The sequence below is a fragment of the Hyperolius riggenbachi genome, chromosome 1 (assembly GCF_040937935.1).
Source record: "Hyperolius riggenbachi isolate aHypRig1 chromosome 1, aHypRig1.pri, whole genome shotgun sequence".
Classification (NCBI taxonomy): Eukaryota; Metazoa; Chordata; class Amphibia; order Anura; family Hyperoliidae; genus Hyperolius; species Hyperolius riggenbachi.
Genome location: NC_090646.1, coordinates 461,787,425 through 461,800,302, shown reverse-complemented (window position 1 = coordinate 461,800,302; position 12,878 = coordinate 461,787,425). Strand labels below are relative to the sequence as shown.

At 46.3% G+C, this 12,878-nt stretch overlaps 1 protein-coding gene across 4 annotated transcripts in view; it reads right to left on the bottom strand.

Annotated features, from left to right (window-relative positions):
• Positions 1-12,878, bottom strand: part of GIT2 (GIT ArfGAP 2) — a 160,654-nt gene that overhangs the window by 11,240 nt on the left and 136,536 nt on the right. For 3 of the 4 annotated variants that reach the window (XM_068239208.1, XM_068239226.1, XM_068239217.1), the window contains one exon: positions 8,337-8,525. In XM_068239208.1, the coding sequence (XP_068095309.1) occupies positions 8,337-8,525 (189 nt within the window). Of the gene's footprint in view, positions 1-4,316; positions 4,443-8,336; positions 8,526-12,878 lie in introns of all 4 variants that reach the window. The other variant, XM_068239238.1, reaches the window with a different exon arrangement.

The following is a 12,878-nucleotide window of genomic DNA, read 5'->3' as shown; positions in this document are numbered from 1 at the left end:
GCCACGATACTAGCTATCCTGGCCACGATACTAGCTATCCTGGCCACGATACTAGCTATCCTGGGCACTATACTAGCTATCCTGGGCACTATACTAGCTATCCTGGGCACTATACTAGCTATCCTGGGCACGATACTAGCGATCCTGGGCACGATACTAGCTATCCTGGGCACGATACTAGCTATCCTGGGCACGATACTAGCTATCCTGGCCACGATACTAGCTATCCTGGCCACGATACTAGCTATCCTGGCCACGATACTAGCTATCCTGGGCACGATACTAGCTATCCTGGGCACTATACTAGCTATCCTGGGCACTATACTAGCTATCCTGGGCACTATACTAGCTATCCTGGGCACTATACTAGCTATCCTGGGCACTACCCTGGGCATGATACTAGCTATCCTGGGCACGATACTAGCTATCCTGGGCACGATACTAGCTATCCTGGGCACGATACTAGCTATCCTGGGCACGATACTAGCTATCCTGGGCACGATACTAGCTATCCTGGGCACGATACTAGCTATCCTGGGCACTATACTAGCTATCCTAGACACGATACTAGCTATCCTGGGCACTATACTAGCTATCCTGGGCACTATACTAGCTATCCTGGGCACTATACTAGCTATTCTGGGCACGATACTAGCTATCCTGGGCACTATACTAGCTATCCTGGGCACGATACTAGCTATACTGGACACTATACTAGCTATCCTTGGCACTTTACAAGCTATACTGGGCATGATACTAGCTATCCTGGGCACGATACTAGCTATCCTGGGCATGATACTAGCTATCCTGGGCACTATACTAGCTATCCTGGTCACTATACTAGCTATCCTGGGCACTTTACTAACTTACTGAGGCACTACCTTCCCATACTGGGCACTATACTAGCTATACTGGGACACACTGGGGGGGATCCTGGGCACTATACTAGCTATCCTGGGCACGATACTAGCTATCCTGGGCACGATACTAGCTATCCTGGGCACTATACTAGCTATCCTAGACACGATGCTAGCTATCCTGGGCACTATACTAGCTATCCTGGGCACGATACTAGCTATCCTGGGCACTATACTAGCTATCCTGGGCACTATACTAGCTATCCTGGACACTATACTAGCTATCCTTGGCATGATACTAGCTATCCTGGGCACGATACTAGCTATCCTGGGCACGATACTAGCTATCCTGGGCACGATACTAGCTATCCTGGGCACGATACTAGCTATCCTGGGCACTATACTAGCTATCCTGGGCACTACCCTGGGCATGATACTAGCTATCCTGGGCACTATACTAGCTATCCTGGGCACGATACTAGCGATCCTGGGCACGATACTAGCTATCCTGGGCACGATAAGGATTTTTCCTTCCATTGCCCCAGTGAGAAAGTAGCCTATGAATCTCGGAAACTAACTAAACTACTGGGTGTGCCTATGAGATTCAATTAATCATTCTTTTTCAGTTATTTTTTCAGGGACTTTGTCCAGGTAGTCGCAGTGTGACCAAATAGAAAAAAAAAAACCCCAAAAAACAGTAAAGCATACTTTTCATTAAAAGTATGCCTCACGTCTGGGGTTACCATGCAAGTTGGCTGGTAACGCACTGCATGCAGCACCGCATTCAATGTGATGGCTTCATGGAGCTATCGTTACTTCCAGGGTTGTGGAATCAGTACAAAAATCATCCGACTCCTCAGTTTATGAAACCACCGACTCCAGGTACCCAAAATGGCTCTGACTCAAACTCCTTAGTCTAATGCTTTACCTGGGCTGTGGATTTGGTACAAAAAACATCCGACTCCCGAAGACTCAGTTTATGAAACCACCGATAGACTACAACTGATTCCAGGTACCCAAAATTGCTCCGACTCCTCGACTCCGACTCCACAGCCCTGATTACTTCTGCAACGGGATGCGGCTGTTTAGTGCACGAGACGTGATGCACCACCCCAGGTATGAAAATGGCCTTAATGGGCAACTGTAGCAAGAAGGATATGGAAACTGCTATATTTATTTCCTTTTAAGCAATACCAGTTGCCTGGCTATCCTGCTGATCCTCTACCTAGTCTAATACTTATCCTTTAAGGATAAGTGCACAGCAAATGTACTAAGTTAGCCCAAATTGGTCTCAATGAATAATTAAGTCATAGCCCATTACTGACAGTATTGGATTTGCTTCCCTGAAGAGATACACGGACCCCTGGATATCTATTATTTATAAACAACTTTCCCTCAACATAAAGGGCACATTTTTAACCTGAAGAAGCAAGATCTAGCCCATGGAATGGGACTGTAGTGCTCCTAAAATTGTTTTCTTCAGCTAATTAGCTGTTGGTTGACTTCTTTGAGGTAAGCCACTTACACTGATTCTAGAAATTTTTATCCATCTGGGGCACCTCCTCCCACCACTCTATTACTTACAAAGATCCCTGCTCCACAGCAGCTTCTCTGTACAATCTACACTGTAAACCAGCAATAAAACTCTGCACGATTGCGCTTTTGTATAAATCGACTCATGGTAGTGGAAAATGCCTACCACGATCCCTTATATTTAGGAATAAAAAATTTTAAAATCGCAATTTAAAAATGTGCGATTTTGCCATTCAGCATCGCAAACGCTGATAGTGGAAAGGGGCCCTTAAGTGTCTTATTTCACATGTCTGTGCTCTGGAAACAGAGACACTCACAGTACCAGGGAGAATAGCATGAAGAAAGTTTTACACCTGATCTACAAGTCATGTAAATAAAGCTTCACATAGGAATGCAGAGATATTACAGCTTTATGAGATATATCTGCTGATATAGGAGGCAGCCAGACTGTCTCTAGGGTTTATACACACGTTGCATTTCTATCACCAGCAGGGACTGGGCAAGCCTCTAGATTAGTGATGTGTTTTACTGCTATGTATGGAGGAGGGATAATGCTGTGAGCGATGGAACAGACGGGTAAGGAGAACAATGCACTCAGCCTTCACTCGGTCAAGGCAGATTGCTAGATGCCACATCAAGGGGGATCAGGGGGCACTGTACACATCCTGGATACTGGGCAGAGGCAGCCCAACCAAGTAATATCTAATGTACACACGGCATTAGGCATCTTTAGTGGAGCAAAACCAGCAAGGCTAGGTTCACACTAGAGGCAAAAATGGTCCAATTCACAGAACAGACCACAACGAGCCAATAAACATGTAGATGGATCCCGTCTTAAAGGACAACTGAAGTGAGAGGCATATGGATGCTGACATATGTATTTCCTTTTAAGCAATACCAGTCGCCTGGCATTCTGCTGATCCTCTCCATCTAATACTTTTAGCCATAGACCCTAAGGGCCCTTTCACACCAGAGGGCTTTTTCGGCGTTTTAACGCCACGGCCGAAGTTGGCGTTTTCCTAGGTAAAAGAAAGTCCATAGACTTTCATTTTACCATTCACACTAAATGCCGCGTTTTGGAGCGTTGCGTTTCAACGCTCCCAGGCGCTTTTCTGGGCCTACCGCGGCGTTTCTCATTACAATTGATTGTACTGTATAGGCGTTAAAAAAGCCTTCAAAACGCCTGCAGCCAAAACGCAGCGTTTTAGCCTTTCACCGCTACCTGTAGTGTGAAAGAGCCATAAACAAGCATGCAGCAGATCAGATATTTCTGACCTTGTCAGATCTGACAAGATTAGCTGCATGCTTGTTTTTTGGTGTTATTTAAACACTACTGCAGCCAAATAGATCAGCAGGGCTGGCAGGCAACTGGTATTGTTTAAAAGGAGATAAATATGGCAGCCTCCATATTCTTTTCACTTTAGTTGTCCTTTAAGCATAGGATCTGTTCAGACGTGCTGTTATGTCCATTCTGACTGTTTTTTGGGGGGGGAGGGGGGACACTGAACGGAAGTCAGACATGCCACAATGGCATGCTACATATGACATGTCTGATGCAACGGACACAAGGATACACGGGGAACAAGGATTATTTAAAGAGAAAATTACTATTGTGTGATTGTTATCCACATGCACTAAGCTTTCAAAAGAACAACATGACCAAAGGCAGAAGATCATGACTCCAATACAATATCTGGCCTTCCCACTGCCAGCATGGACAACTTTGCAATGCTATTACATTGTGCAAGGTATGCCATATTGTATTGTGATCACATGAAAAGCAGAGCAATGTTTGCACCATATCAGGGCTGAATTAAACAGGATTCTTCCACCAGTGGACATGACAGCTTGCAGCAAAGAGAGACAGGCAAAGATAAAGAAAGAAAGGTCACTGTGCCTGGAAAACAGGGACAGAGGCCGGAGTACCAGGCGGTAGAGTCAGTCTGCTGGAGGCTCAGTGGCGGCAGTGGGGCTTTCTCTGCCCAAGGAACCAGTGTGCTAAAGCAGCCAAGGCTATGCCTCAGCCTGCGCACACCGTCACGCTCAAAGGGCCTGCGTCACAATAAGACGAACAGGAAACAAAAAGTGAATATATACATTTCTTTTTTTATAGTGAAAATACAGTTGAGAAAAGAAAGGTTGCATAAAAACAAACAGGTAGTTTCAGTAAAGCTAAAGTGGGTATTAGAGTAGGTTCAATACTGGCTTTTTATGCTAATTTCCACAGGCTTGAAACTGAGCTAATTACCCTTTCCCTGAAATTAAGACATCCCCTGAAAGCAAGCCCTAGCAAAAATTTCGAGCATGCTGTAAATATTACCGCTACCCCGAAAGTAAGCCCTAGCAGCAGTAAGGAGAAGAAGTATGGCAACTTCTGCTATTACTGGAGCCAATGGTCTCTACTAACAGAGCCATGATCCCGCCTACCAGATCATCGACTAATAGAGATACAAGTTGCTGTACCTCTCCCCCATAGGCTGAAGGTCGTAGACACAGCAGCATGGAGCTGGGGGGAAGAAAAGGATTTGGGGGGCATCGCAGGACAAGGGGGACAGCGCGACTTGGAATTTGGGGTAGAGGAGGATGCAGGGGGGGCATTGGAGGACACAAGGGACACCAGGACATAGGGTTACATGGGAGACAGGAGTTTAGGGAATAGAGGACGACATGGGTACCGAGGGGGACACCAGGAGGACACTAAAGGTACAAGGGGGACACAGGGGCACACAAGAGGTGGATACAGCAGAGAAAAAGGTGGCACAGTGGGGAAGGCAGGACACACAGCACAAGAACTTGTGTGTTCATAGAAATATAAGACATCCACTGGAAATAAGCTCTAGCACAACATTGGGAGTAAAAAGGAATATAAGATGCTGTCTTATTTTTGGGGAAACACAGTATGCCTAGTAGCAGCTGGCAGCAAAATAAGCCACATTTCATGCCAGTGGAAGGTTGCATGGAAAGTCTGAATTGCAGCTCATATTTAATCAATATTAAGGCACAGTTAAAAACGCAGCACTAGCCACAGCATGAGGATTAAGGCTAAAGTGCATTTCTAAACAGGACTCAGGCCTGAGCCACAAGTTCTACCCACACTTCTCGCTCACTGAGCTGCACCTACTGGACAACTATCCCTAGACTGGTGACAACTAATGCAGCCACAATTCTAGACATGGTGAGCTCCTTAGTAAGTGAAGATGGGGTGGGCACACTAAACAACTCAGGTCTGAGTTTCACTCCATAACATTGGACACAGCTTCATGGTCACATATTCTACAGTACACTAACATACCAAACCTGAAATTGAGAAATTCATCTGTGTGCGCCCAAGTTTTGTCACATTCCATTAGCAATCAATATTACTGCAAGTCCTCAAAGAGCTCAGCCTTCATCACACTCCTCAGTATGACATTATATGGGGTAAATTCCCAGGTGGAAGGAGTAAGACATGAATCTGAAGCTCTCTCCTACAAGGTAGTATTAGGAAGGCAGATGGAAGTAGAGGAACTGCAGATGTGATGACTTGGAACACAAATATAATTTACTCTGTAGGTTATTCTGTATGTTTAGAACTAAGTACCTGAAAAAATGATTAAAACTACATCCAATCATTAGGACAGCTGATTAGACACATTTGGTGATAAGTGCCTGAAAATAACTTGTTATACAGCAGACAGGCTCCTTTTCAGTTCTAACTATATGTCCATTTGAAATCCTCATCAGATCATGGATAATGTACATGACTTGATTATAATCACATATTGCCTCTATGGGAAACCCCTTTCTACAGAAACAAAAGGTATTTTTTATTGGATTAATTCTCCCCCTACATCTAGCCATGCACTTTTACTACACTGGTACGAACAGACACAATTAGGAGAAGTTTCCTCTGTCTCTCAGTGCTTGCTGTCCATACGCTCTAATACTGTATGTTCCATCCTTTCACACACCTTACTAGTTTCCAAAGAGGACATGAAAAGGAAATGAGCTAGTGATAACCTCTTATTAGGGAACAGAACAATTTAAACCCCACAATATCATAATATACAAGGCCTAACCCCAAATAAGCCCACTACAAACATGAAGATGGCTAATTATGTCAAATGATCACCCACTTGAACAAGATAAAATATGGGTGACAATTGGCCAATCAAAATTGGATGAGTGTATGTACCCTTAGTTTCTCTGTGTAGGTTAAGGAGATGAAGGCCATGTAAATATAGGTCCAAAAAGGAAATGTAGGGGGTGGAGCAATGACCCTAGTCACAAGCTTTCAAAGCAGAATTATAAGAAGGGGTCATTTGGCACTACACTTTTACTGAAACAGGCATGTTTCTGGATATCTACTAAACTGTATCATTTTAAAAAGTAAGACTCTAAACAAGGTGTAGCATGTGCACAATATGACATACAATTTAACTTAAAAAAATGTAAGCAAAAACTTTATATCAAACTCCAGAAATCTATTCAAAATATTCCATAATTTTTATACTACCAATTTAGAATACAAAACAATACCATTTGTAAAGCGCCTTTCTCCCATAGGACTCAAAGCGCATGAAGTTGGGCTACACATAAAAAGAGACATGATAATCTTAAAGTGGTATTCCAGAGATATACAAAATAGACTTTTAGTTCATACCGATATATACTCATTCATGAAATGCTAGTAGTAACAGAATTAAAGAAATGCACGACCCCACAAAGATATCAAGCGGATGTGCCATGGCTAAACTCGATCACCACTCGAGTATTATCACAGAAAAGATGAGGCCGGCACCATCCAATGCTCTTTTACATTTTATTTAAAGACGGTCATAAATATAGCAACGTTTCGGAGCTATAAACGCACTCCTTTCTCAAGCTGGAGTGGAGACTTTCATAGCTTGAGAAAGGGGCACGTTTATTGCTCCGAAACGTTGCTATATTTATGACAGTCTTTAAAGGGATACTGTAGGGGGGTCAGGGGAAAATGAGTTGAACTTTCCCGGGACTTCTAACGGCCCCCCGCAGACATCCTATGTTGGCGCAGCCACTCACCGATGCTCCGGCCCCGCCTCCGGTTCACTTCTGGAATTTCAGACTTTAAAGTCTGAAAACCACTGCGCCTGCGTTGCCGTGTCCTCGATCCCGCTGATGTCATCAAGAGCGCGCAGCGCAGGCCCAGTATGGTCTGTGTCTGCGCAGTACACTCCTGGTGACATCAGCGGGATCGAGGACACGGCAACGCAGGTGCAGTGGTTTTCTGACTTTAAAGTCAGAAATTCCAGAAGTGAACTGGAGGCGGGGCCGGAGCATCGGTGAGTGGCTGCGCCAACACAGGATGTCTGCGGGGGACCATTAGAAGCCCCGGGTAAGTTCAGCTCATTTTCCCCTGACCCCCCTACAGTATCCCTTTAAATAAAATGTAAAAGAGCATTGGATGGTGCCGGCCTCATCTTTTCTGTGAAATGCTAGTAGTGTAAAAGCATAAAATCTACTTTCATATCTCCATGCGCCACTAACAGAATTCCCAGAAAAATCAGGGTGACAGCATGAGATTTTAGGAGCTGGTTTGTATGGTGAGGTGCTTAGGTGGAAGAGGAGGACACCTCTGTAAATGGTGAACAGTGAAGTCACCTTGGTCATGAAGGGAGGCAGAAAAGCATCAGAAATAGGTTGGCAGTTAAACCATTCACGTGTATGAATCCCACATGGGCTATTCCGTTTGACTAGAGATCCACTGTCATGTGATCTAATTTTCTGTTCTGCACTACAAAAATTAAATGAATACAAAACAACTGCTTAAATTATGTCTGATATGAGCCATGCATCACTTTCCCTTCATGCCAGTCTTACACAAATCCAAATGCTTTAGCATAGTGACAGTAATCATTTCAACTCAATGCTTTCAGCAAGTCCTGCCCCCACTATAATGTTCCTAAAGCCAGTATCACCATGATTTACCTGTCATGTTTGTTTTCTTGTGCTGCCCTAAGCAGTTCCTGAATGTTCTTTGTGATCTGCTCAGTTTTCCTTATTACATCTTCAGTGCTTGGAAGAATGGCACTGACATCAGCATCAGGGTCTTCCATCTCAGGAATTGAACCTTCTCCATGCCAGGGAATACTACGCTGTCTTCCTTTTCTACTAGAACTACACACAAAACAAACAGTTGTCAGTCTTATAGTATACTACTTAATTTCCACATAGTGTGTCTGATTTACTTAAGGTTCTTCTGAGTTGGAGAACGTTGGAGAACACTGAATAACTTGACAAATGTAGCCTGAATTTTCTAAAAAGGGTCTGGTACGTGGTACAAGGTAGCAGAAGTTTGCACTCCTCAACCATCACCATAGTGATGATCACCATGTTGTTGTGGGTGTGTGCAGGCTACTGCAGTACCACAAATTCAGGTCAGGCCAACCCATGCTCTTCAAGGAGAGCCTTTTGTACATAGTGTAAATGATTTTACTTAGGTACCCTGTCTACCTGAGTGGTTGTGCAGTAAGCAACTTCTGATTCAGTGTGGCCTGAATAATGTAAAAGTGTGAGCAGCCAACCAAAGTGATTGTGGTCTGCAACTGTCCAGCATACAAAAGACACAGAATGCAACACCTGATGATGTGCAGTTAGTCACTCACTAGATTGAGATGTATTGGTACAGTGATGTGTAAATATAGTGCTATTGTTGAGACTAGCCAGTGGGTGAACGTGGCTTAACCACTTGCCGACCGCCCACAGCCCATGGGCGGCGGCAAAGTGGACGCCTAAAGGACCGCAATACGCCTTCAGGCGGCGCGTCCTTTAGGCATGCCGGGGGAGCGATCGCGTCATTGATGACGCGCGCTTCCCCCGGCAACTGGCTCCGCCCACCCGCCGTAACATCCCGCCGGCCATACGGAAGCGCCGGCGGGATGTTAACCCCGCGATCGCCGCTACAAAGTGTATAATACACTTTGTAATGTATACAAAGTGTATTATACAGGCTGCCTCCTGCCCTGGTGGTCCCAGTGTCGGAGGGACCACCAGGGCAGGCTGCAGCCACCCTAGTCTGCACCCAAACACACTGATCTGCCCCCCCCCCCGCCCACTGATCGCCCACAGCACCCCTCAGACCCCCCCCCCTGCCCACCCCCCAGACCCCTGTTTGCACCCAATCACCCCCCTAATAACCCATCAATCACTCCCTGTCACTATCTGTCAACGCTATTTTTTTTTTATCCCCCCCCCCCTGCCCCCTCCTGATCACCCCCCCACCCCTCAGATTCTCCCCAGAACCCCCCTGTGTACTGTATGCATCTATCTTCCCTGATAACCTGTCAATCACCCGTCAATCACCCGTCAATCACCCGTCAATCACCCGTCAATCACCCGTCAATCACCCGTCAATCACCCGTCAATCACCCATCAATCACCCATCAATCACCCATCAATCACCCCCTGTCACTGCCACCCAACAATCAGCCCCTAACCTGCCCCTTGCGGGCAATCTGATCACCCACCCACACCAATAGATCGCCCGCAGATCCGACATCAGATCACCTCCCAAATCCATTGTTTACATCTATTCTCTCCTCTAAACACCCACTAATTACCCATCAATCACCCCCTATCACCACCTGTCACTTTTACCTATCAGATCATCCCCTAATCTGCCCCTTGCGGGCAACCAATCACCCGCCAAGACGCTCAGATTGCCCTCTGACCCCCCCTTATCAATTCGCCAGTGCATTAATTACATCTGTTCTTCCCTGTAATAACCCACTGATCGCCTGTCAATCACCTGCCAATCACCTATCACCCATCAATCACCCCCTGTCACCCCCTGTCACTGCCACCCATCAATCAGCCCCTAACCTGCCCCTTGCGGGCAATCTGATCACCCACCCACACCATTAGATCGCCCGCAAACCCGCCGTCAGATTACCTCCCAAATGTATTGTTTACATCTGTTATCTTCTCTAAACACCCACTAATTACCCATCAATCACCCATCAATCACCCCCTATCACCACCTGTCACTGTTACCTATCAGATCAGACCCTAAGCTGCCCCTTGCGGGCACCCAATCACCCGCCCACACGCTCAGATTGCCCTCAGACCCCCCCCCCCCCTTATCAATTCACCAGTGCATTAATTACATCTGTCCTTCCCTGTAATAACCCACTGATCACCTGTCAATCACCTGCCAATCACCTATCACCCATCAATCACCCCCTGTCACTGCCACCCAACAATCAGCCCCTAACCTGCCCCTTGCGGGCAAACTGATCACCCACCCACACCAATAGATCGCCCGCAGATCCGACATCAGATCACCACCCAAGCGCAGTGTTTCCATCTATTCTCTCCTCTAATCACTCACTAATTACCCATCAATCACCCCCTATCACCACCTGTCACTGTTACCCATCAGATCAGACCCTAATCTGCCCCTTGTGGGCACCCAATCACCCGCCTACACGCTCAGATTGCCCTCAGACCCCCCCTTATCAATTCGCCAGGGCATTATTTACATCTGTCCTTCCCTGTAATAACCCACTGATCACCTGTCAATCACCCATCAATCACCCCCTGTCACTGCCACCCATCAATCACCCCTGTCACTGCCACCCATCAATCAGCCCCTAACCTGCCCCTTGCGGGCAAACTGATCACCCACCCACACCAATAGATCGCCCGCAGATCCGACATAAGATCACCACCCAAGCGCAGTGTTTCCATCTATTCTCTCCTCTAAACACCCACTAATTACCCATCAATCACCCCCTATCACCACCTGTCACTGTTACCCATCAGATCAGACCCTAATCTGCCCCTTGCGGGCACCCAATCACCCGCCTACACGCTCAGATTGCCCTCAGACCCCCCCTTATCAATTCGCCAGGGCATTATTTACATCTGTCCTTCCCTGTAATAACCCACTGATCACCTGTCAATCACCTATCAATCACCCATCAATCACCCCCTGTCACTGCCACCCATCAATCACCCGCTGTCACTGCCACCCATCAATCAGCCCCTAACCTGCCCCTTGCGGGCAATCTGATCACCCACCCACACCAATAGATCGCCCGCAGATCTGACGTCCGATCACCTCCCAAGTGCAGTGTTCACATCTGTTCTCTACCCTAAACACCCACTAATTACCCATCAATCACCCCCTGTCACTGCTACCTATCAGATTAGACCCCTATCTGCCCCTAGGGCACTCAATCACCCGCCCACACCCTCAGAATGCCCTCAGACCCCAGCCCTGATCACCTCGCCAGTGCATTGCTTGCATCTATTCCCCCCTCTAATCACACCTTGAGACACCCATCAATCAACTCCTGTCACCCCCTAGCACACCTACCCATCAGATCAGGCCCTAATTTGCCCCGTGTGGGCTCCTGATCACTCGGCCAAACCCTCAGATCCCCCTCAGACCCCCTTCCGATCACCTCCCCAGTGCATTGATTGCATCTATTTTCCCCTCTAACCACCCCCTGAGACACCCATCAATCACCTCCTGTCACCCCCCTAGCACTCCTATCCATCAGATCAGGCCCAATACAACCTGTCATCTAAAAGGCCACCCTGCTTATGACCGGTTCCACAAAATTCGGCCCCTCATAGACCACCTGTCATCAAAATTTGCAGATGCTTATACCCCTGAACAGTCATTTTGAGACATTTGGTTTCCAGACTACTCACGGTTTTGGGCCCGTAAAATGCCAGGGCGGTATAGGAACCCCACAAGTGACCCCATTTTAGAAAAAAAGACACCCCAAGGTATTCTGTTAGGTGTATGACGAGTTCATAGAAGATTTTATTTTTTGTCAAAAGTTAGCGGAAATTGATTTTTATTGGTTTTTTTTCACAAAGTGTCATTTTTCACTAACTTGTGACAAAAAATAAAATCTTCTATGAACTCGCCATACACCTAACGGAATACCTTGGGGTGTCTTCTTTCTAAAATGGGGTCACTTGTGGGGTTCCTATACTGCCCTGGCATTTTAGGGGCCCTAAACCGCGAGGAGTAGTCTAGAAAACAAATGCCTCAAAATGACCCGTGAATAGGACGTTGGGCCCCTTAGCGCACCTAGGCTGCAAAAAAGTGTCACACATGTGGTACCGCTGTACTCAGGAAAAGTAGTATAATGTGTTTTGGGGTGTATTTTTACACATACCCATGCTGGGTGGGAGAAATTTCTATGTAAATTGTCAATTGTGTGTAAAACAAATCAAACAATTGTCATTTACAGAGATATTTCTCCCACTTAGCATGGGTATGTGTAAAAATACACCCCAAAACACATTATACTACTTCTCCTGAGTACGGCGGTACCACATGTGTGGCACTTTTTTACACCCTAAGTACGCTAAGGGGCCCAAAGTCCAATGAGTACCTTTAGGATTTCACAGGTCATTTTGCGACATTTGGTTTCAAGACTACTCCTCACGGTTTAGGGCCCCTAAAATGCCAGGGCAGTATAGTAACCCCACAAATGACCCCATTCTAGA